The sequence below is a fragment of the Colias eurytheme genome, chromosome 18 (assembly GCF_061535395.1).
Source record: "Colias eurytheme isolate Ceu_HAF_F1 chromosome 18, ilColEury1 Martin Lab GWU primary, whole genome shotgun sequence".
Taxonomy (NCBI): Eukaryota; Metazoa; Arthropoda; class Insecta; order Lepidoptera; family Pieridae; genus Colias; species Colias eurytheme.
This window is the reverse complement of record NC_142997.1, coordinates 2,625,578-2,651,575: the sequence shown is the minus strand read 5'-3', so window position 1 is coordinate 2,651,575 and position 25,998 is coordinate 2,625,578. Positions and strand designations below refer to the sequence as shown.

The following is a 25,998-nucleotide window of genomic DNA, read 5'->3' as shown; positions in this document are numbered from 1 at the left end:
CTTTAATACCATTTTACCAATTTAAACGAACACCAATGTGACTGTGCAGTGTCTGAAAGTGTAAAGTGCCAGTTCCCATAGAGTTTTCATGGATAAGTGCGTAACGATAGAGGACACAGTGTCATACGTGAGGGCTATAGCAGTTGTGAAAATGCTGGCGTCAGCTGCCTCGGCGAATATAACGAGGAACGCGCTGTCGACGATGTTCCAAGGGAGGCGGTCGGTGGATCGGCCGCTGGTCATGGTGAGTTATGGTTTGCATTAAGAACAATATATTTGTACCTATTACGTTCTGGCGACTTTTCTGCAAGTCTTGCCCTGGTCATGTTATTGAGAATGTACTGGCTGGTCTTGTGTCTTGATATTTTATCAACGGATGAATGGATCTCTTTTAACGAATGCTTTAGGGATTAATGACAGATTTTTTAACAATAATCCTACGACGCATTTGTTTTTGTGCTAAGCTTGATAAAACTAGTGTTGAGAATAATCGGATGATATAAATTATAGGATGTCTCTGTTTACTTTTATTCGATAATAATTATTTACCATAGATATGTAAGTTCTCTTCTCTTCTATTGTTGAAAGATCAACACATATATAAGTTATGAAGCTATGAAGATCAATATGATAAAATGTTATCAGAGTAACGCGTAGAAATAAGCTAATGCTAATTTTAAAGAAATTATGCGTGGATATATATTTGTCACTTTACTTTTGGTGAAAATGGCTTATTTTACTCACACGTGTCATATTTATACTATAAATTATAATGTTATGAGATGAGATGGAAGTTGAAGACGCCGATATTGTCGACCTCGTTCCCGCTCCTAATGGATAATGCCAAATGGAAAGCTCAATAAAAGAAAATATATATCTGAAGAACATCAGTGCGTTCAGTATTTTACTGGTACATCTGTATTATGAACCTGATGTTTATATAAACACATATGAGCTATCTCTGCTTGTTTCACCGGAAAACATATTTACATTGCATGCTTGACAAAATGCCTTAAATTATGACGTAAACTGAGTGATATGATTTACTACGGAGACGACTTTAGCCTTGAGCAAACAACTAACTACAAAATGTAGTTATGTAAAATTGAGGAATTATTCAAACCACTATTGTTATATTATATTTTATAAACCTCTGTAATGGTTTCTCAAGAAAACATCGTATGAATGTCTATTCGATGTTCAATTGTACGTAAGAACTGATAAACAACTAAGTAGAGCATAAATTCACTATTTAAACATCGATCAATTTTAATTTGGACCAATTAAATAAATTTATTTTTTTATCCATTTATCCTCAATTTTCAAAATCATTACAGTCCAATTTGTCTCTTCACGCCAACCAGTTAATAAAGAAGAATAAACGTTATATTAATAAAACGCGAGCAAAATAATGCCCTCGTCTGATAATGCCTGCTTTGTGACACTTTTGTGTACAATGATGACATTTTTCATGAAACTCCTTTCAGCTGCAGCGACCCAAATTCTACATAAAGTGTCAGTTTTATAGGATGTTATGCAAAGTTTAGTTTCTAGGTCAGCGGGTACGGTCTGCAGAACTGGATTGATAGAACATTTGTACCTATATATATTAATTGGCTCGTGGGATGCTGCAGGAATTAAATACGAAGTTCTGAACTATTTGGATTGGGAAAGTTAAATCCCAAGGGACGAACATTGTCTGAGATATTGCAGTTTTATGAAACGTGACTTTCCTTTGAATGCACGGATTACGAATTCTGATGAGCGAGGGAGAGAGGTCGCTAATGTGGTAACCAACTTACGAAAGCTCGCTTTTATTTAAAGAAAATTCATTGATTATATTAAAGTCTATGACAAATAAGTTGATAAAGACCTACAGAGTTATCTTTTAAGAATACTCCTCCTTCATTAGTCTTCATTTGTATTGTACGTATGTTATAATTATGGATAGTTACTACGAGTAACTATCTATATGGTGAATGTGACATTTCCTAGTTCCCTTCACTTAATCAGTTTACAAAAAGTAACGTAGCAATGTTAATCATCTCGTTATTAATTACTAGCGACCCGCCCCGGCTTCGCACGGGTGCAATGCTGATACTAAATACACTACAGAAAAACTGTGAACGTTGTATACCTCTATAAAAACATAACGGCCCGACCGGCCGGTACCGCCGCAAACGCTACGTCCCGCAATTTTTAAATCTGTAATATCTTCGCAAATATTCACTTAAATCATACGGTGTAAAGGGCCATATAGATCTATATTAAATGAACAATGTATTCAAGGTATTTAATTGGTTAAGGATTAATGCTGTATTGGTGAAAATCGCTTCGAAAATTAGCTACTATTTGTCGTAAAAAGTAAATGACAAAAAAATGTTATTGTGGGTTATCCATAAGAGATAGACATATACCATCGCGGACTTTTCTGTAGACCTTTTCAATGTGTATAATACTTAGTACATTATTTTGATAAAACTCGTAGGGTTCAGCCTGCGTTTTCAATATAAGCGGAAACAATGTAATTTTTTACGACATCACATTAGAAACCTCAAAAATAACAGTACTTCTCCACTATTTAATGGATGTTATTATACATATAAACCTTCCTCTTGAATCACTCTATCTATTAAAAAAAACCGCATCAGAATCCGTTGCGTAGTTTCAAAGATTTAAGCGTACAAAGGGACATAGGGACATAGGGACAGGGAAAGCGACTTTGTTTTATACTATGTAGTGATGATAGTGATATTTGCATATTATAGAACCATACATGACGGATAGCACCATCATTAAAATTTCAAAGCTTAATCAATCCAGTTACATGTAGACGCGTCATTAGACGGTAGGAGAAGCGGTTAATACTTGTAATTCTTTACACTATTATTATCCCGTCAAACAACATCAGCATTAATTTTATAGTCAATTCGGCATCGCATCGAAGTTTATAACGGTACGAGCGTCATCGGTCTCGCATCCGTCTCTGAGTTACAATTTGCAATCCTAAAGGAATAATCCGCGGTATAAACATTGTACATCTTATCTTATACATGTTCACGGTCGCTTCTGTGGGTACCGTTAAAGAATTCATCTTATTCTAAAACAACCGTTTTGGAATAACTATAATATGCTGACGGTGAAATTTTATTCAACGTTAAATTGATTTGCTCTTTTTGCGCACGGATTGGTTGGGTTCTTATTTTATCAACAAGTAACGTTCTGTCTTATAAAGAGATTGAAATGTTTGTAAGATAAAATTATTATTCTGGTGCTAATGTGCTCAGTGTACATTTTATCTTGTATGTGCTAAATAAAGGTGCGATGTACTTAAATATGTGTATTTACTATGATCTATTCATTCTAGAAAAATCGGAATGAAAGTTTATAAATAGATGGTTATTTTTGGAATAGCACTATAGAATAAATTGCATGTGGATCTTTTCCGTTGATACGTGATGAACGATTTAACACTATGAAGGTACCAGTTAGATAGTCTTAAATTATTGCTAATAAATGATTAGCAATAATATTATGGCTTTTGAAAGATTTGAATAAACATCACGAATAAAAAGTTAATATCCATTTTTAAAATTGTAGATTTTCAACTCAATTTATTATCTTCTTATATATAAAAATGAATCGCAACATGTGTTGGTAAGCGCATAACTCGAGAACGGCTGAACCGATTTCGATAATTCTTTTTTTATTATATTCTTTGAAGTACGAGGATGGTTCTTACGTAAAGAAAACGTAAACATGTACCACGGGCGAAGCCGGGGCGGACCGCTAGTTTTAATATAAAATTTTTATATGGTAGATTTATATACAGAGGATTCTGTAAAATGTTCTGTACATAACTGCATAAAATACCTTTAAGACAATTCGATACAGTTTAAATCGATGGGCATAATCTTATACCTACTGCCCATAGAATTGGGTCTCATCTTATCTCAATAGTTGATGTGACGTATAAGCACTGCAGGCTACAACAAACAATAGGCAGCAATCTTTTTTTGGTCCTGAGAAATGTGACTCAGCACAATATATCTATACTATCTATACTAATATTATAAAGAGGAAAGGTTTGTATGTATGTATGTATGTATGGTTTTCACGCATAAACTACTGGACCGATTTTGATGAAATTTGGCACAGATAATCTTTAGACCCTGAGAAAGAACATAGGCTACCTTTTCTTGCGAAATATGTACCACGGGCGAAGCCGGGGCGGACCGCTAGTCTTAAATATTTACACAGCATTTAACGAACTACATATTGTAGTTGCGGAAAATAGCAAAACCAGCTCGAACCACGATAAAGATAGTCGTAGATAAAATTTGCACGCCACGGTCAGATTTCACGCGTTCCCCGTAATACGCGCTATCATCGATGTAACTGTTAATTGGCCACGCAACTTGAAATTATGGATTAATCGTACAGAATACAGAATATCTATGGCAAATATTCATGTAAATTAGCATTGGTGTAGGTATGTCCGATGGGCTTATTGCACGGGAATGCCTTAAATGTGTAACACAAGCTTAGGTTAGTATTTATTGTTAATAGTTGTTGTTGATGTAATTATAGGTACGATGAAAATAAATTAAATGAACAAGCGAAAGTATTGTCTCGTAATTTGCCTTTTTATCTTCTTTTCTTTTTGAAAAAGGGAAATAGTAGGCACCTATTCGTTCGTAGTTGTTCCGTTTAACGATCATTTATGGACTTCATTGTGATTAATTGATTAGCATGTTGTAATCCGATAAAACTAATCGGTAATAGTACTCTTTGGGAAACGTCTCAAATAACGTTAGTCGGTATGGTACATCTAGATCTATGAATTACAACGTAGCACTAGATAATTTGACGAAAAGTTTATAACTGTAAAACATTAACATATTTCACTACGCAAGACAATCAATAAAAAATGTTGTGTGGTTTTATGAAACCACGGTAAAAGTGAAACTGTTCGAACGGTTCCGAACACTGCTTTGTGTAGCGCATGTCGCGTGACGGTCGGCTGCCGAGTAGGTATACCTACTCGGCAGCCGCGATACACGCGACATGCGCTAGTCGCTACACAGACCAAAAAGTTTGAGACGATGTAATAAAAGTTTCACTTTAATAACATTTAAAGTCCCATAATTTGTTTTCTCGATAAAATCAATCAACGTAACTCATAAATCACTTTACACCTCGTCCACCGACGCGACGTCAAGTAATTTGTAAAACTAGGCGGATGAAAACAAAAGCCAATAGTCATTGCGATGTCGTTTGTTCTGTTGTTTTCTGTCCTGAAGGTTGGTCTATTTTTAGATTTGTTTCATTATTTATAGTTCAGCATAAACACGGATAATCTATGTTTAAGCAGGCGTTGAACGAAGCTCAATGCATTAAGAGCTAGCGCGCACGAGCAACTTTGTCTCCGCAACTATTTTGTCTCTCCCACCCACAGACATGTATATTAAGTAGACAACGCAAGTACCGCGATCTGTATGAAAACCAAGCGTGTCATATTTTTTGTACTGACCTTGACGCGTTATGACGTCACGAGCGCTTTTTAGTGATGGTAATTTCATTTTACGCTAAATCGATTAGGACGCCACTCGCGCGGCGATTCTAGTATCGTCCTATCCCATCGAAGTAAATCGAAAGAAATCAGATCAAACTAGATCTATGTCTAAGAGGTAGTTAAATAAATGAATCGTAATCGATTACTGATAATTATAACTATACTGAAATGATAATTACCATAGACAGAGGAATGACAAAATAAAGTTATAAACCTTTTAATATTCTAATAAGTAAACTAATGTGTTTTAGCTTTTTTTTACATATGCCCATTGAGTTACCATGTACTATGTACTAGAGAGGTCATCGAAAGAAAGTAATGAAACTGTCAATCAATCAATCTTTATGTCCCGTTGCATCGATCCATTTTTCTTTTATGTTCGGGTTACTTGGAAAACTGAAAAAACAAACATAGTCTAAGCAATAAGGAGTTTTCTTAAAAAACTCCCAAGATGACACTTTAACTAATGGCGTCCATGTCATAATATTTATTTTTAGTACCTTTGTATTAAAATACTTAAAAGTTCTAGGTCAAGTCGTATTAAATGTCAAAAAAAATCTATGCCTTTTTTTCAGAAAAATTGCTCCTTAAAATTATCATTTTTCTGTTCGATTATAAAATCGATTAGAATCGAGAACTGTTGCATCAAATGAACATCACTAACCACAAAATTGGACAGAAAAATGAGAACAGAAAAATGAGAAGACGCTATTCATTGCTTGTTATCATACGACGCGATCTTTACCATGCCAAGTAAAAGCCGCAATGTATTCCGAATCATTTCGTATGATTTGGTATCCGTGTTTGTCACGATCGTTTTCCACAGATATTCTTTATTTGATTTTAAAATAAATAGTGCATATTCTGATTAGAAAATTACTTACCGGTGGAGGGAAACATCTCTGCTAACTCGGCCACTCACAGCTGTGGAGTTTCTACAGTTTATAACGGCGCAATTCGGCATTTTACTTTATTCAGCTTCACGTCTTTCCTTGGCGAACTGCAAGCGCGGACTGAGTGTAGGCCAGCGTCAAGTAAGTTTCATTAACTTAGTTTGGACACGGGAAGTACATACACTCGCTTAGTCTATCTTGATACATGTCTGTGCTCCCACCTATGGGCTAGTATGAAAGTGCGCGCACGTAGCGACGCAACTCCCCATACAAATTGATGGGAGAGACAAAATAGTTGCGGAGACAAAGTTGCTCGTGCGCGCTAGCTCTTAATATTTATTGCTTTTGCACGCCTCATAAGCGAAGCGTTGAGGTGGGTACTACTGTCGCTTCGCGCAAAACATCTGATTTTTCAAACTTAAAATGTCTTTATGTATCATACATTGCACTTGTAAGATAATACATACACACACATATTAAGAAAAAACACTATTTTTAACGTTCATGATATTTTTGATGTCATTTTTGTTATTTAAACTAGTTAAAAAACAGTTTAAAAAAGTTCTGTCTTGGACGTCCGTGTGTCTGTATGTGCGGATCCTTTTTCTTGTTAACACGATAGCGACCGAAATACTTTACTAATCGAGTCTTTTTTTTTATCTTACGCTTGAGTATGCTCAGGAATAGAACCCTTTCATTTTTCAGGGTCTGATTCGATGTGGTTTAATTGTTATTAAATAAACAAAAATAATAATTAAAAATATTTATTAAAAAAAAATTATGAGGCGTGCACTTTTGGATTTTCCAAATTATTTTAAAATTATGAATGATGTTCTGTTTAAAAATAAATCGCGTAGGTATCTTGACCTCTCTAAATAGCTGTTACTCGTAAATATTTATTCAGTGCAATGACCAAGGAAACATTTGTAGACATATTATTTATAGAGAAGTCTTTCGGAATGAGATGTTCAATATTAGAATAGAGAATTTGCGTTTAGATAGTTTTTGTATGCAAAGTCGAATATAGGAACGTTCCAAATTTTGTCTATTTTTTTTTTGTACACGTAAAAATAGGATTGTCATACAAGAATTGACTATTTAATATATTCTGCGATTGAGGCTTGGTACCGGTGAACGGTCGCCGAGAATTCTTGATGGCTTACTGATGGAGTTTCTAAAAATAGACATAAATTTATTCCATTTCGAAGATTTCCGAAGGCTCACTGAGTGATATGAACAAGATTACTTGACGTGCTTTATTTTTTTAAATATATATTAATAGTTCAATTATCGAGTCTTTTAAACAGGTTCATTACAAAACAATAATATTATTAGGAGTTTTCCTAAATATTTGAGTTAAATTTCTCGTGAGTCTAGAACATTCCAAAATTTCTCACAATAAAATAATGTTTCGTTATGCCTGTCTAGCATAGGTTATATACAAAAAGAATTGAAAGTTATTTATGTAATAAGCCGATAATATCGAATACAGTTTAAAAAATTAAGAACGGAAAGAAAATTCATTACATGAATATTAAGGTACGTAATTTTAATAAATGAAAGGTAAAAGTCGTTAAAAAGTTTTTAAATAAATGTCAAGTACGAGTATGACGCATTTTGAGCGACATTGTGTTATTCAATAAATGTGAGGTTTTGATACTTTTTGTTTTTATTCGAGTACTTAATGAATTCTTCCTGCATGCCAAAAATATAAATACCAAATCATAATATGTTCCTACTAAAATTTTATTTAAAACTAGCGGTCCGCCCCGGCTTCGCCCGTGGTACATATTTACGTTTTCACTACATAAAAACCATCCTCGTACTTCAAGGAATATAATAAAAAAAGAATTATCGAAATCGGTTCAGCCGTTCTCGAGTTATGCGCTTACCAACACATTTTGCGATTCATTTTTATATATAGGGTGTCTCAGCGCCGATTTTAAACTTTAAACACGAATTTCTCGGCAACCTGCGGAGTTAGCTGGAGGGGAGTGGTAGCGTTCGATAGGTGACGAGTGCGGATTTTTTTGTGGCCATGGCGCAGTGGTCTGGTACGCACCGTGCGTACGCAGTAGAAGCGTACTTATGCAATACGTTTTCGTTGAATGAAAAACGGTGTAAATTTGTAGTCGCTATGAAATCCACCGTTTGAGTGATGCCCCGAGTACTCAATTAATTAAGTCGTGAGGAGAGAAGTTTAGAGCGACAGGATGTTTACTAAATCATTCAATTGGACCACGAAATAGACCTGTGCGATCGATTGAACACATCGACCGCGTCGCCGCTGCGGTCACGGAACATCCAAGACGCTCACTTAGACAACATGCTGCCTCTTTAAGCCACCATCGGTAACTTTTTTGTACCTCAGCTGCAAGAAGAGGATATTGACAAGTCTGATGTATGGTTTCAGCAAGATGGGGCCACAGCCAACACTGCTAGGGACGCACTAAATACGTCATTTCCGGGAAAATTCATAAGCCGCTCTGGAGACATATTGTGGCCACCCAGATCTCCCGATTTAACCCCCACTGACTTTTTTTTATGGGGTTGTCTCAAAGCAAGAGTTTTTGATACCCCTCTTACAAATTTGGAGCAGTTGAAGACTAAAATAACGACAGAAGTGAGAGCCATTTCAGCGGACATCCTTCGGCGCGTCTCGGCAAATTTGCGTGTCCGATTTGAAGAGTGCATTCACCATGATGGAAGACATCTTGACGGTGTAATATTCTGTACATAAAATCCGCACTAATACACTTTAATTTACTACAGTAAAAATATTATGAATACAATTTGTTTTTTTTATACAAATTTTTAAAGTTTAAAATCGGCGCTGAGACACCCTGTATAAGATTAAAATTTAACATAGAAGCGTTAGAAGGATTCGCAGTTTCAGTAATGCAGAATGTTTTGAACAATTGGCCGTTTCATTACAAAAGTGGCAACATAGACTAGAGTAGATAATTTTTGAAACAAAAAAAAATCGCAGTCGGATGAAACCCATTAGAAAAGGAGGGGAATATGATAAAAATGTAAGGAAAAATAAATTACGGTTAATCCGAGTTCGGGAAGCGGGAGGGGGGAGCTTTTAAGAGAAAAAAATGGTTTCTCTCGATTTCCGACAAAACTACAAGTCCTATAGAAAAAAATTCAATGGCAAAGTTGTAGGTAATTAAAAGTTCTACAACTTTTGTACTCACAATTTTTTCACATAACCTAAAAATTTAGGTGAAAAATTCAAAAAACCAAGTTTTTGGTCTTTTATTTCTATCTACTTCAAAATTTATTTTTTTTCTACGAAATTTGGTGGAAACTTACTTTATTATGTCCCAAATACACTGTAATTTATTTGATTGAAAATATTTATTTTTTCGCCTTATTTTGAATTAATACCAAATAAAACCGGCCAAGTGCGAGTCGGGCTCGCGCACAAAGGGTTCCGTAGCAGCAAATATAATAAATTACAGTTAAATCAACCTATCTCAAAAACTATAAGAGATACTTTGATCAAACCAAAAATCGTTGAAAGAGTTAATTAGCATGCATCACCTCTATTTTTTTTAGAATTTTATACCCCGTAGTTATAAAAATAGAGGGGGGGGGACATACTTTTTACGACTTTGAGAGCTGATATCTCAAAAACCGTTCACTTTAAGAAAAATGTTTTTTAGAAAACTTTATATCATTTTAAAAGACCTTTCCATTGATACCCCACACGGGTATGTACATCGAAAAAAAAAATTTCATCCCTCAGTTACATGTATGGGGGGCCCCACCCCCAATTCTTTTTTTTACTATTTAGTGTCATATTTTTGTAGCGGTTCATACAACACATATTCCCATCAAATTTCATCACTGTAGTACTTATAGTTTCCGAGTAAATCGGCTGTGACAGACGGACAGACGGACAGACGGACAGACGGACATGACGAAACTATAAGGGTTCCGTTTTTGCCATTTTGGCTACGGAACCCTAAAAAACAACCCAATTTTCAATCGAAAAGTCACCCGTCAAAATATCAGCTTTTTTCAAAAACTTGGGGTGCCTTTTATTCATTGAAATCTCTACTTTCATATGGTGTAAAAAAAATAAACACCACCATAGTAAATGTTCTCAGGAAATGCATACAAACAGTCTGAAAATTAGCTTTTACTAAATCAGGCACACTTCTCGAACTACCTGAAATGTTTTTATCGACATCATTTTGCTTTTGAATATGCTGTAAAATATTAAACTTAGAACAGATAATTATTTTTCTTTTGAAATATTACCGAAAAGCCGATACAAGAGAAGATATAGAGTTCAAGAAGTGTGCCTGATTTAGTAAAAGCTCATTATCACACTGTTTGTATGCATTTCCTGAGAACATTTACTATGGTAGTATTTTTTTTTTTACACCATATGAAAGTAGAGATTTCAATGAATAAAAGGCTCCCCAAGTTTTTAAAAAAAGCTGATATTTTGACGGGTGACTTTTCGATTGAAAATTAGGTTGTTTTTTTGGTATTAATTCAAAATAAGGCGAAAAAATAAATATTTTCAATCAAATAAATTACAGTGTATTTGGGACATAATAAAGTAAATTTACAACAAATTTCGTAGAAAAAAAATAAATTTTGAAGTAGATAGAAATAAAAGACCAAAAACTTGGTTTTTTGAATTTTTCACCTAAATTTTTAGGTTATGTGAAAAAATTGTGAATACAAAAGTTGTAGAACTTTTAATTACCTACAACTTTGCCATTGAACTTTTTTCTATAGGATTTGTAGTTTTGTCGGAAATCGAGAGAAACCATTTTTTTCTCTCAAAAGCTCCCCCCTCCCGCTTCCCGAACTCGGATTGACCGTAATTTATTTTTCCTTACATTTTTATCATATTCCCCTCCTTTTCTAATGGGTTTCATCCGACTGCGATTTTTTTTATCTTTTCATTATTTTCAAAGGCTTCTACCCCAGTATAACAATTGGCCGTTTCATTGTGAGCGATATTATTTAATCCAACCACAGCATAACTTTCCGTTGTGAACTTAAGAATAAATTAAACAGTTTTTCATTAACTATCATACCACGTAGCCAGTTAGTAATAAACGCTGCTCTTTAACCCTGCGCTTGCAAAAACATTACATTTACATACCTTCGCAAGTTTCACGCAATACTAGTAGATTTATAAATAGCAAAAAGCAATCGCAAATTCCGAACGGTGTTTACGTTGTGAAAGTATGCGGAGTCATGAGAAGTTCCCAAGTCCTGATCTATCGGCTATCATTGACATTGAATGGAGTTCCACGTGCACCCGCTGACCCACTTTACACTTATGGACTCTTGGCATTAGTCCCAGATATGATTGGGTGCGATTTGCTGATAAATTGCTCTGGAGGACGCTGCCTATTCGTTTTAGGGCGTCGAGTGTGGTTGAGTGCTCGCTTTACCTACCTACGTGTTTAAACTAGGTTTATAGGTGGTAAATATTATGTCTAGTTAACGTGATGAATGAAAAATTCTTTTGTTTTTATAAACATAGGAATAATGCGAATTGTTGGTATGATTGATAGTTGATGAAACAAAGGGTAGGAAAAATGTGGGTCGACTTTAAATTACTCTTTTTGTTATGAGCAAAGCAAACACATTGAAAATTATAACAGTGTGAATGTTAAGTTCAATTAAAGCAAGCATCTCATAGATAATATAAAATAGCTAAAAAATATAACAACTTGAGTGGAATTATTCTTCATAATCAGACTAATTAACGAGTCGTAATTAGCAGCTAAATAATAAAGTAACCTACATTGCTTATAGGTATAATAATGAAGGTTGAAAACGTAGTATTTGTTATATCTGATCTTACGTAGTCAATACAACTCAATTAGGTATCATAAGCGTAGGTGTCTAGTTCAGAGGATTAATTATTTTGTCAATGCGCTTCAGGCGGTCTGCTTGCTGCCCACTACAGCTGATATCGAAACACCCATGACCCACGTGATATTATGTTCAATACATGACGGTTTTCATAACTGAAAAGAAGTGAATAATGAGTTATTATTAGTTTAAAAGTAAATAACAAATAAAATACTGTTCAGAGCCTAACTTCTAAGTATGCAGATGTTTTACGCAAGCGATCGACTGTAGCAATGATTTATGTAGTCTTAAACTGAATCCTCCAGTCATTTAAATATGTAATTATCGATATAAGTATAATTCAGATAAAATAATAATATGTATAACATACCCTCAATCATTTTCTTTTCAATAGGTATCTATTGACACCAATGAATTTCACTCACACACATTTCAATTAGACTACAAGCCGGCATAGGAAAAAAATATGGGTCAAATGAACCACCAGGGGACATATCTAGAACGCTAGAAGAGCAAAAAATAATAAGATTCATCACTATGCCGTCACTTGTAAGCTGTCCAACTGAGTGCAGATGAGAATTCAAAAGTACAGGTAGACTCGGTAAATTTTGGTCATATATTTTTGTACGGCATTCTTAACCATCGATAGATCCATTAAGGCGAAATGAGACCCAAAACAGACGTTTCGAGAGCACGGAGAATTAATTTTTTTCTTCAAAAACTTTGAATTTGATTTTTTTTATTTATCGATTTATTTAATTGAAGAGTTTGTTTAGTGACGTTTGGGAACCGAAACACGATTGACAAAATTTGCCTCGATAGAAAAACGTTGTGAAGTTGGCCAAAAATTAAATGGAGAATCAATTTCATTTGGACAATAGTAAAGTAATATCAATGAAATTTTATCCACATCCACTTCCATTTAATTCTTGAGGGACGTACGGGATTAGATTTTTCAATTAATACATCAGTAATTTAAAAAAAATATATTTATAAACTATGAGCAAAAAATTGCGCGCAGGCCGGTCGCTTCCGCCGTTCCGCCTCCTGTTAGTCGACGCCAACGCGTCTTAGAGAGCAGTCCTGTACAACTTTTTCGCGCGGTGCCGTTGTCTACTCGCATACGTGATTTAGTGTTAGTGTTACTAAAGTTTTTCATAAACATGGTGAATTTTGGTGGCCAAAACATTGATGGTGAGAACATTAGGAAGAAAATGTTGCGAAGGCAGATGAAGAAACTACAGTTATTGAATCTAAATAGGTAAGTTTAATGTTTATCATGCTTATTTATATTTATTATGTCTTTCGGTCGCTACAAGTCTAAAGATTTCAACTTCAAATATTTTGATTACTAGGTATATGTTTACAAGTCTAAATTGAGAAACGCATAAATGAAAATCTGATAGTTATTTTTATTTGTAATAAGTAATATTATTTTAGTCATATTTTGAGATTTCATTACCTATTTATGATTTTTGTATTAGTAAATATATGTTTACAAAGTCTGAATTTAGCAACGCACAAATCAAGATTTTATAATTTTATGCACTCTGTCTTTATTTTTATTTATAATTTTATTATTGGTATAAATAGGTAATGTTTTAGTTGTTTTTTTGAGATTTCATTTCAATAAATATACTACTGATTTGTGTATGTATGTTTATTTCTAATAGCAAAGCGCGACCACGAAAAATACGATGTGAAGCTTGCAAGCCAGGATGCAATAAAGACACGTTGGTCTTTTAGACCAACCATGATTACCAGAAACTGATGTGGATCTTCAGACAGTTTCACATAGTACTTTTTTTGTGTAAGTTTATTCTTATGTCATTTATTTATAAGTCATAAGATTGAAGATAGTGGAATATTTCAGACTAGTGTAAGTTATCACTGACGGGTAGGTAATTACCAGTGAGATCAGAAACAATTTTTATTTCAACCCTATTGCGTATAACGTTTTGTTTTTTTTATGGTATTATAACTATTGTCTGAGGTCTTTCACTGCACCGGTAATTGTAATTTTTTTACTTATTAGATATCATGCTATTTTAGGCTTATTGCTGATCTACTAACAATTCTATACACATGTGAGCAATCCCAAGACAAGGATTAGATAAAGGATATTTATTTATACATATATCAATTCGAATGAATGTATGTATGAGTAATTTTTTAATTTGTTTGTATGAATACTATTTGCATATTATGCATAAGCATAATGACTTATAAATTTTATATAAAAAATATTTGAAAAATTTGTAGTTACTAGTTATGTAACTATGATGCCGACTTTTTAACGAGATAGGACAATAGAGCGATAAACGAACGGACACAGCTGCGAAATTTTTTACTAATTGTTAGAATAATTGCGGTCAACCGTAAAATTTTGCAAACAAAAGAACGATTTTCTCAGAAAGTTTGCTATGTAAGACGCCGACAATCGAGTTTATTACGGGCTAGGATAATAAAGCGACAAAGGAACGTACACAGCTGTGCAATTTTTTCTAGTTTTGATGACAGTATCTTTATAATAATCGTGGTATTATAAGAGGTATTATCAATTAAATGTTCTCCTATTATAACTTATTATGGTTGTTTCAGCACCTCAATGTACAAGGATAGCTCAAAGTAACGGGCAAGAGACATATTTATTTACGGAACAAGCAGAAGAAGTCGTATCAAGAAGATAAACATTGGAACAATAAAATGGTAACAAAACCAGCATTCGAAAATATCTGATGTTAAGTATATCAAAATATTGGATATATTTATTCAAAAATAATCAAAATTGTAAATAATATTTTTTTTGTCTATTATTGTTTTTTTTTTTTCAATAAATATGATATAAAAACAAAAACCCGTTTTTTAAATCTTTTAAAACCGATAATAATGTAAAAAAAAACAAACGTAAATAGCATTATTCTATTATGTATTTTTATTATCATACTAGCGGTCCGCCCCGGCTTCGCCAGTGGTACATGTTTACGTTTTCTCTACATAAGAACCATCCTCGTACTTGAAGGAATATAATAAAAAAAAGAATTATCGAAATCGGTTCAGCCGTTCTCGAGTTATGCGCTTACCAACACATTTTGCGATTCATTTTTATGTATAAAGATTGTACGTAAAGTCCCCATGTCGAAAACCTATAAAATTTGTTTACAAAGATTTGCAAATAAATTAGTAACGTAGGTAGCGACAATTCTAACAATAACAAATAATTACATCATAAAATAATTTAGTCACAAGCTCATTTTTATTTTTTTGTAACCAGATTTGTACCAATTAAAAATCGACCTTCGAGCAAAGGAACAAAGGTCGATTTTTCTACTTCGATGGGCCCGGCAACGAAAAGACGTTGCCGGATCGCTTTACTCAGCTTTAACCGCGCGAATATAAGAATATAAGTAAAGTTCATTGAACCTCCGTTAGTTCCGTATGTTTCCGTCATCTATTCAGTTGTGTGGCGTGGCGAGGGGATTTTTGTGAAGCGTCCCGCGCGCTCTTATGCTCCACCCAGGGGGCGTAGCCCAAAAGGTGCACAAGCATGATTGTATTTCGCCTTAAAAATAATAAGAAACCGCTCAGTGCCGTACAAAAATGGTGGTCCACAAAGTTGGAATTTTTATTTAATTTCCGAGAGTTACCGGGGGTAATTTTGGTCATTTGACCATGTACGGCATCCGTGTCATACTATTTCTATACTGATTTTAATCCATTATTCCGCAACGCCGTACAAAAATCATGGGGACAAGGGGAAAAAATCGAGAGTTGCAATCCCCTCTCTTTCCCCACTCCAGGGGGTCATTTGACTAAGTACGGCTTCGGTTCCAAAACATTATCTAGCACTCAAAAGTACTATTAGAAGCAATGCCGTCAAAAAATAATTGTTCTTTTAAATGAATACCAATAATCATCTTAATTTCATTGAATTCTTGATATAAAGAGCTGTAAGGTCATTTGACCCTGTACGGGAACTTTTTTTTTAACATGATATTGTAAAATTCAATTGTTTTATAGTATTGCCGTTCAAAAGAAACCGTTCTAAAAAAAGTTATAGAGAAATGCAAAAACTGAAATTTTGTAAAAGTTTAAACATCGTAGATTAATGAAATATAATAGTTTTCTACACTTTATTCGTTGTTTTAAATAGTATAAACATAGATAAATTAGGAAAAAACGATGCCGTACATTTTTGTGCAGACCACATCTTTTAGGCTGATGAAAGTGACGAAAGCTACAATTTTAAGGGTGCTTTATGGCCACAGTTTCTGATACAGTACGGCATTGACATATTTTTACCCAACTACGGCAAAGCAAAAGGAGGGTTATGATTTTGACAGGTCATGTATGTATGTTCATCTATTCCCTCGTAACTTCTAAACTACTTATCAGAATTCGACAAATGATATATCATTAGAAGCGTCTGAATTGTTCACTGGATAACCAGCGACCAGCTAGCTAAATAGTCCAGTCAAATAAGACTTTGAAGGTTACAATAATTCCCATAGAGCTAAAAATTGGTATGAATGTTCAGAATACCATTATAAATGAATTGTGAAAAGTCCCCATCAGTCCCCCTTGTGCAAAAAATTTTATCGATGGTGAAAGTTTGCAAAAATAGGTTTTTCGCGTTTTTCAGCTAAACGGTGAGTTTTACAGCAAAAATAGTTCAGACAAAAATTGTAGATCATCCGATTCTCTACAAAAAATGTATCTACACTTTTTTTCATAAGTATTGCCATTTCCGTGATATAGCGGTTGAAAGAATTGAAAAAAATATTTTATTCGTAATATGCACGTTAATGTACTTTTATATACATTTTTGAACCGTTATATGAGTAAATACATGAGTCCCTATGTCTTATACATACAAATTATAAAATTCTTAGAATATAAATGAACGTCAAAAACTCCTCCCCTATTTTCATTTAGTCGCATGGCCTAGAATTACATCTGTCTTCCATTCAATTCTCAGCGTGGCGATGCTCGTATACCTGCTCCGTTTCGAAGGTCTCATACTTAACAAAATACTGTTAGTCGTAAGCATTCCTTCGTAGTGACAACTCGTGGCTATCGCTTATATTTTGTAACAAAGTTTGTGCATTTTACTGTTTTTAAAAAAAAATGTCGCAACTCTGCTTTATTTGTAGTCAACCTTTGACTGAAAGTGGAGTTGTTACTGTTGATCGCGGTATGAAAGCATTAATTGATGCAAGTATTGAAAGAGGTGATGAGTTTTCGGAGTACCTGAAAGACCAGACATCTGTAAAAATTCATGTGCAGTGTCGAAAAAATTATACTCGAAAAAGTAGCATTGATGCCGTGAAAAGACGGCGCCAAGAAGAAGAAGCTGGTTCATCAAAAATAAGTCCTCCTCGTACTAGAGCACGAGTAAGTGAAACTACATTTTGCTTCAACCAGTGTTGTATAGGGACTCATGTATTTACTCATATAACGGTTCAAAAATGTATATAAAAGTACATTAACGTGCATATTACGAATAAAATATTTTTTTCAATTCTTTCAACCGCTATATCACGGAAATGGCAATACTTATGAAAAAAAAAGTAGATACATTTTTTGTAGAGATTCGGATGATCTACAATTTTTGTCTGAACTATTTTTGCTGTAAAACTCACCGTTTAGCTGAAAAACGCGAAAAACCTATTTTTGCAAACTTTCACCATCGATAAAATTTTTTGCACAAGGGGGACTGATGGGGACTTTTCACAATTCATTTATAATGGTATTCTGAACATTCATACCAATTTTTAGCTCTATGGGAATTATTGTAACCTTCAAAGTCTTATTTGACTGGACTATTTAGCTAGCTGGTCGCTGGTTATCCAGTGAACAATTCAGACGCTTCTAATGATATATCATTTGTCGAATTCTGATAAGTAGTTTAGAAGTTACGAGGGAATAGATGAACATACATACATGACCTGTCAAAATCATAACCCTCCTTTTGCTTTGCCGTAGTTGGGTAAAAATATGTCAATGCCGTACTGTATCAGAAACTGTGGCCATAAAGCACCCTTAAAATTGTAGCTTTCGTCACTTTCATCAGCCTAAAAGATGTGGTCTGCACAAAAATGTACGGCATCGTTTTTTCCTAATTTATCTATGTTTATACTATTTAAAACAACGAATAAAGTGTAGAAAACTATTATATTTCATTAATCTACGATGTTTAAACTTTTACAAAATTTCAGTTTTTGCATTTCTCTATAACTTTTTTTAGAACGGTTTCTTTTGAACGGCAATACTATAAAACAATTGAATTTTACAATATCATGTTAAAAAAAAAGTTCCCGTACAGGGTCAAATGACCTTACAGCTCTTTATATCAAGAATTCAATGAAATTAAGATGATTATTGGTATTCATTTAAAAGAACAATTATTTTTTGACGGCATTGCTTCTAATAGTACTTTTGAGTGCTAGATAATGTTTTGGAACCGAAGCCGTACTTAGTCAAATGACCCCCTGGAGTGGGGAAAGAGAGGGGATTGCAACTCTCGATTTTTTCCCCTTGTCCCCATGATTTTTGTACGGCGTTGCGGAATAATGGATTAAAATCAGTATAGAAATAGTATGACACGGATGCCGTACATGGTCAAATGACCAAAATTACCCCCGGTAACTCTCGGAAATTAAATAAAAATTCCAACTTTGTGGACCACCATTTTTGTACGGCACTGAGCGGTTTCTTATTATTTTTAAGGCGAAATACAATCATGCTTGTGCACCTTTTGGGCTACGCCCCCTGGGTGGAGCATAAGAGCGCGCGGGACGCTTCACAAAAATCCCCTCGCCACGCCACACAACTGAATAGATGACGGAAACATACGGAACTAACGGAGGTTCAATGAACTTTACTTATATTCTTATATTCGCGCGGTTAAAGCTGAGTAAAGCGATCCGGCAACGTCTTTTCGTTGCCGGGCCCATCGAAGTAGAAAAATCGACCTTTGTTCCTTTGCTCGAAGGTCGATTTTTAATTGGTACAAATCTGGTTACAAAAAAATAAAAATGAGCTTGTGACTAAATTATTTTATGATGTAATTATTTGTTATTGTTAGAATTGTCGCTACCTACGTTACTAATTTATTTGCAAATCTTTGTAAACAAATTTTATAGGTTTTCGACATGGGGACTTTACGTACAATCTTTATACATAAAAATGAATCGCAAAATGTGTTGGTAAGCGCATAACTCGAGAACGGCTGAACCGATTTCGATAATTCTTTTTTTTATTATATTCCTTCAAGTACGAGGATGGTTCTTATGTAGAGAAAACGTAAACATGTACCACGGGCGAAGCCGGGGCGGACCGCTAGTATGATAATAAAAATACATAATAGAATAATGCTATTTAAGTTTGTTTTTTTTTTACATTATTATCGGTTTTAAAAGATTTAAAAAACGGGTTTTTGTTTTTATATCATATTTATTGAAAAAAAAAAACAATAATAGACAAAAAAAATATTATTTACAATTTTGATTATTTTTGAATAAATATATCCAATATTTTGATATACTTAACATCAGATATTTTCGAATGTTGGTTTTGTTACCATCTGGGGGCACGGCAGTGCCCCCGCCAAGTCGAGCAAAAAAAAAAAGCGGCACGGCCGTACCATCCTTTTCTCGAAGCAATTCGGGCCTTTTTCGACCCCCTATAATTCGGTTGTGGATAAAGCAAGAAACCTGAATCTTCAGTAACTAATCCGGCATTGTATAAACACGGAATATTTAAAATTTCAGTCAATTTGAACCAGTAGTTTAAGAATGACAACTTGTTAAAGTTTCTAAATTTTGTCACTCACTGACTCACCGATCATCAAAAGTCCAAGGCACTTCTAGCAGACTTAGAAGCTTCATATTTGGAATACATATAGAGTTTAGTGTCTTAACATGACATCGCATGAAAACAAAATGAATATTACAATATTATATTAGATTCTTTAGTCTCTCGCGCCTCACGCGATTGAAACTCTCGTTCCTGTTGGTCGCTGGCCCGTCGTGCTGTGTAGTGTGATACATACTAATAATCAAATCAAGCGATGTCCAAGTCGATCTATTTGTTTAAAACGTTAAATATTTTTAATATTGGCATGATAATAACTTATGTAATAACTTAAGACAGAAGGTCCTTCAAGTAGACACTAAATAGATTAACCGACTTGGTATTACATGGATCTCACAACTTTTGACGGTAGAAAGACTGAGCTGCGAGACTTGGGTTTTTTACAGGATGTTTTTGATGGGATTTTATTGTTCCAATGTTTATCTTCTTGATACGACTTCTTCTGCTTGTTCCGTAAATAAATATGTCTCTTGCCCGTTACTTTGAGCTATCCTTGTACATTGAGGTGCTGAAACAACCATAATAAGTTATAATAGGAGAACATTTAATTGATAATACCTCTTATAATACCACGATTATTATAAAGATACTGTCATCAAAACTAGAAAAAATTGCACAGCTGTGTACGTTCCTTTGTCGCTTTATTATCCTAGCCCGTAATAAACTCGATTGTCGGCGTCTTACATAGCAAACTTTCTGAGAAAATCGTTCTTTTGTTTGCAAAATTTTACGGTTGACCGCAATTATTCTAACAATTAGTAAAAAATTTCGCAGCTGTGTCCGTTCGTTTATCGCTCTATTGTCCTATCTCGTTAAAAAGTCGGCATCATAGTTACATAACTAGTAACTACAAATTTTTCAAATATTTTTTATATAAAATTTATAAGTCATTATGCTTATGCATAATATGCAAATAGTATTCATACAAACAAATTAAAAAATTACTCATACATACATTCATTCGAATTGATATATGTATAAATAAATATCCTTTATCTAATCCTTGTCTTGGGATTGCTCACATGTGTATAGAATTGTTAGTAGATCAGCAATAAGCCTAAAATAGCATGATATCTAATAAGTAAAAAAATTACAATTACCGGTGCAGTGAAAGACCTCAGACAATAGTTATAATACCATAAAAAAAACAAAACGTTATACGCAATAGGGTTGAAATAAAAATTGTTTCTGATCTCACTGGTAATTACCTACCCGTCAGTGATAACTTACACTAGTCTGAAATATTCCACTATCTTCAATCTTATGACTTATAAATAAATGACATAAGAATAAACTTACACAAAAAAAGTACTATGTGAAACTGTCTGAAGATCCACATCAGTTTCTGGTAATCATGGTTGGTCTAAAAGACCAACGTGTCTTTATTGCATCCTGGCTTGCAAGCTTCACATCGTATTTTTCGTGGTCGCGCTTTGCTATTAGAAATAAACATACATACACAAATCAGTAGTATATTTATTGAAATGAAATCTCAAAAAAACAACTAAAACATTACCTATTTATACCAATAATAAAATTATAAATAAAAATAAAGACAGAGTGCATAAAATTATAAAATCTTGATTTGTGCGTTGCTAAATTCAGACTTTGTAAACATATATTTACTAATACAAAAATCATAAATAGGTAATGAAATCTCAAAATATGACTAAAATAATATTACTTATTACAAATAAAAATAACTATCAGATTTTCATTTATGCGTTTCTCAATTTAGACTTGTAAACATATACCTAGTAATCAAAATATTTGAAGTTGAAATCTTTAGACTTGTAGCGACCGAAAGACATAATAAATATAAATAAGCATGATAAACATTAAACTTACCTATTTAGATTCAATAACTGTAGTTTCTTCATCTGCCTTCGCAACATTTTCTTCCTAATGTTCTCACCATCAATGTTTTGGCCACCAAAATTCACCATGTTTATGAAAAACTTTAGTAACACTAACACTAAATCACGTATGCGAGTAGACAACGGCACCGCGCGAAAAAGTTGTACAGGACTGCTCTCTAAGACGCGTTGGCGTCGACTAACAGGAGGCGGAACGGCGGAAGCGACCGGCCTGCGCGCAATTTTTTGCTCATAGTTTATAAATATATTTTTTTTAAATTACTGATGTATTAATTGAAAAATCTAATCCCGTACGTCCCTCAAGAATTAAATGGAAGTGGATGTGGATAAAATTTCATTGATATTACTTTACTATTGTCCAAATGAAATTGATTCTCCATTTAATTTTTGGCCAACTTCACAACGTTTTTCTATCGAGGCAAATTTTGTCAATCGTGTTTCGGTTCCCAAACGTCACTAAACAAACTCTTCAATTAAATAAATCGATAAATAAAAAAAATCAAATTCAAAGTTTTTGAAGAAAAAAATTAATTCTCCGTGCTCTCGAAACGTCTGTTTTGGGTCTCATTTCGCCTTAAGGGGCCCTGCTCCGAAATGTATGTTTCTAAATCATGGTTTTTGGATAGAAATCATCATATTTAAAATCCTAAAAAAATATATAGCACAGATAAACGTTTGATCTAGTGACTTTTTTGGATAAAAACACAATATTAAACATTTGACTCGATCAAAAAAAAATCAGAAGTAACATCGATTTTAAAAGCATAATCAGTTTTATGAGAATTAGGGGAACGCTATGTTTATGAAAATTTGACATTTCATTTACTAATCAGGTTTTACAGGGAAATTTTTGGATAGATTTTTAATTTAGCCCTTATTTTTTTCTATATAAAATATAATACGTAAAATGCGACTCGCGCGCACCACGTCAGTGCCGCCAGAGTCCAGCCGGACGTCATCGAAGGAGGACCTGTGCTAGTTTTGCTCCCGACCACGTTGCAGTCGCCGCTCGCGTATTAGAACCGAGCGGCGAGCATGTCACGGTATAAATAAATCAGTAGTTTGATTTTGTTAGTTATCCTAGGATTATTGTTGTAAATATAAATTAACTTCTTATTCTATACTATTAAACGAACAATATTTGCATATTAATATATTTGTTTGTAAATACAGTGTGGAAATTTTCGATGGGCCCTGGGTGAAAGTACTAGAAATACTGGAGATAGCAAATATCCTTTATTTTTAAAAAGAAATAGAACTGCATTCAAAGATTTTCAAAAATTCATTTTCTTCGACCGGGAATCGAAAGAACTATTAAAACCGCATCAAAATCCGTTGCGTAGTTTCAAAGATTTAAGCGTACAAAGGGACATAGGGACAGTGAAAGCGACTTTGTTTTATACTATGTAGTGATTTAAAATTATGTTTTAAAAATTACCTTGCCTGAGATCCTCTTTTTTATGGGTTATTGAATAGGAATAGCGGCAAAGTTTTGAAGTACTAGTAGAAAGACTATTATGATGTTGGTTGATCTGTATTCAATGAGTATGACAAATATTATTTTTATGAAACAACAATCCAAGATGGCGCCGACGAAAATTTGACTTTTTTCGTGATGGGTGTCATTTTCATGGTTTTTGGGGTAGCAATTAACGAATATGAGGTCAAAACTATAATCCAAGATGGCGCCGACGAAAATTTTACATCTTTTCGTCATGGGTGTCATTTTCATGGTTTTTGGGGTAGCTATTAACCAATATGAGGTCAAAACTAAAATCCAAGATGGCGCCGACGAAAATTTTACATCTTTTCGTCATGGGTGTCATTTTCATGGTTCTTGGGGTAGCAATTAACGAATATGAGGTCAAAACTATAATCCAAGATGGCGCCGACGAAAATTTTACATCTTTTCGTCATGGGTGTCATTTTCATGGTTTTTGGGGTAGCTATTAACCAATATGAGGTCAAAACTAAAATCCAAGATGGCGCCGACGAAAATTTTACATCTTTTCGTCATGGGTGTCATTTTCATGGTTTTTGGGGTAGCTATTAACGAATATGAGGTCAAAACTAAAATCCAAGATGGCGCCGACGAAAATCTTACATCTTTTCGTCATGGGTGTCATTTTCATGGTTTTTGGGGTAGCTATTAACGAATATGAGGTCAAAACTATAATCCAAGATGGCGCCGTCGAAAATTTTACATCTTTTCGTCATGGGTGTCATTTTCATGGGTTTTGGGGTAGCTATTAACCAATATGAGGTCAAAACTAAAATCCAAGATGGCGCCGACGAAAATTTTACATCTTTTCGTCATGGGTGTCATTTTCATGGTTATTGGGGTAGCTATTAACCAATATGAGGTCAAAACTAAAATTCAAGATGGCGCGGACGAAAACTTTACATCTTTTCGTCACGGGTGTCATTTTCAAGGTTTCTGAATTCTGCTCGAAAAATATGTAAACGGTTGTAAGAAAAATATACTTACCAAATTATCGACGGTAACATTGGGGATTTGTACATAGCTGTCTCAAAAACCTTGAAAATGAAACTCATGCCGTAAAGATGTAAAATTTTCGTCGACACCATCTTGGATTTTAGTTTTGACCTCATATTGGTTAATTATAGCTACCCCAAAAACCATGAAAATGACACCTGTGACGAAATTTTGTCAAATTTTCGTCGGCGCCATTTTGAATTTTAGATTTGACCTCATATTGATTAATAGCTACTCCAACTCTTTGAAAATGACACCCGTGACGAAATTTTGTCAAATTTTCGTCGGCGCCATTTTGGATTTTAGATTTGACCTCATATTGATTAATAGCTACTCCAACTCTTTGAAAATGACACCCATGACGAAAACATTTCAAATTTTCGTCGGCGCCATCTTGGATTTTAGTTTTGACCTCATATTGGTTAATCGCTAGCCCAAAAACCACCCACATTTGCTACTTAGGAAAAGTTCAGATTTAAAGATATCATAGGTAATGTGACGAATATAATTTATTTCATTCCGACCGTTTCTCGGAATAACATACATTTACTAAGAAGGGTTTAATATATTGCCGGTAACATAATATTATGATGTATGATAATAATTAATAATTCATAAAAAAGTATTTTATACATTTCTTAAAAAGCTTCAATATTGTATACAATAATACTAATCATTAATTGATTATTATTCAAATTGTTGTAAAATAGTCACACTTTTTTAAGTTGGTTGAATACACTAACTTACTCATTACATACTTATATTCAATTATTATTTTGCCTTTTTTATTTGTTTTACTTTTAATTATTATTACCAATATTTTCAGAAGAAAATAAATTAATGTATCCAGAACGAGAGTTTCATTTTAAACTTTAAATGTATGTATAAAATAGACCAAAAAATTTTTACGAGAAATTAACAATAAATTATCTTTTATATTGTTTCTATCGATTTGAATAATAAAATAAAATTTGAAAAAGGAATGTTTCCTTTCAGAAAAATTTGCTATCCCTAGTATTTCAAGTACTTTCCATTCAGGGCACATCGAAAATTTCCACACTGTATATATACAAACAAATATATAAATATGCAAATATTGCTCGTTTAATGGTATAGGATAAGTAGTAAATTTATTTATCAACAACATTCCTACGATAGCAAATAAAATCGAACTACTGATTTATTTATACTGTGGCATAATCGCCCGCCTTCATAGGTCACCGGAGTTCATGCCGCGCCGGCTCCTGCGCAACGCGGGCGCGAGCCATCTCAGTGCCTAAAATGCCTAAACTTTCAGTACAAGGGGCTCTTAATGGATCTATCGATGGTTAAGAATGCCGTACAAAAATATATGACCAAAATTTACCGAGTCTACCTGTACTTTTGAATTCTCATCTGCACTCAGTTGGACAGCTTACAAGTGAC

At 33.9% G+C, this 25,998-nt stretch overlaps 1 protein-coding gene and 2 long non-coding RNA genes across 4 annotated transcripts in view; 2 read left to right on the top strand and 1 right to left on the bottom strand.

Annotated features, from left to right (window-relative positions):
- The window catches only part of LOC149900485 (serine/threonine-protein phosphatase 2A 56 kDa regulatory subunit gamma isoform-like), a 70,301-nt gene that overhangs the window by 11,504 nt on the left and 32,799 nt on the right, over positions 1 to 25,998 (top strand). Inside the window, exon 1 of one of the 2 annotated variants that reach the window (XM_090112313.1) lies at positions 74 to 244. The exons of the other annotated variant lie outside the window; for it this stretch is intronic. Within the exon in view, the coding sequence (XP_089968439.1) occupies positions 89 to 244 (156 nt within the window). The 5' untranslated portion in view covers positions 74 to 88. Of the gene's footprint in view, positions 1 to 73; positions 245 to 25,998 lie in introns of those variants that run through there. 2 annotated transcript variants of the gene reach the window in all.
- LOC149900487 (uncharacterized) lies at positions 13,268 to 15,074 on the top strand. Its single transcript, XR_016457758.1, has 3 exons — positions 13,268 to 13,585; positions 13,998 to 14,134; positions 14,926 to 15,074. It is a non-coding gene; the product is annotated as an uncharacterized LOC149900487 (long non-coding RNA).
- Positions 20,602 to 22,366, bottom strand: LOC149900486 (uncharacterized). Its single transcript, XR_016457750.1, has 3 exons — positions 22,048 to 22,366; positions 21,499 to 21,635; positions 20,602 to 20,707 (listed from the first exon to the last, which is right to left on the bottom strand). It is a non-coding gene; the product is annotated as an uncharacterized LOC149900486 (long non-coding RNA).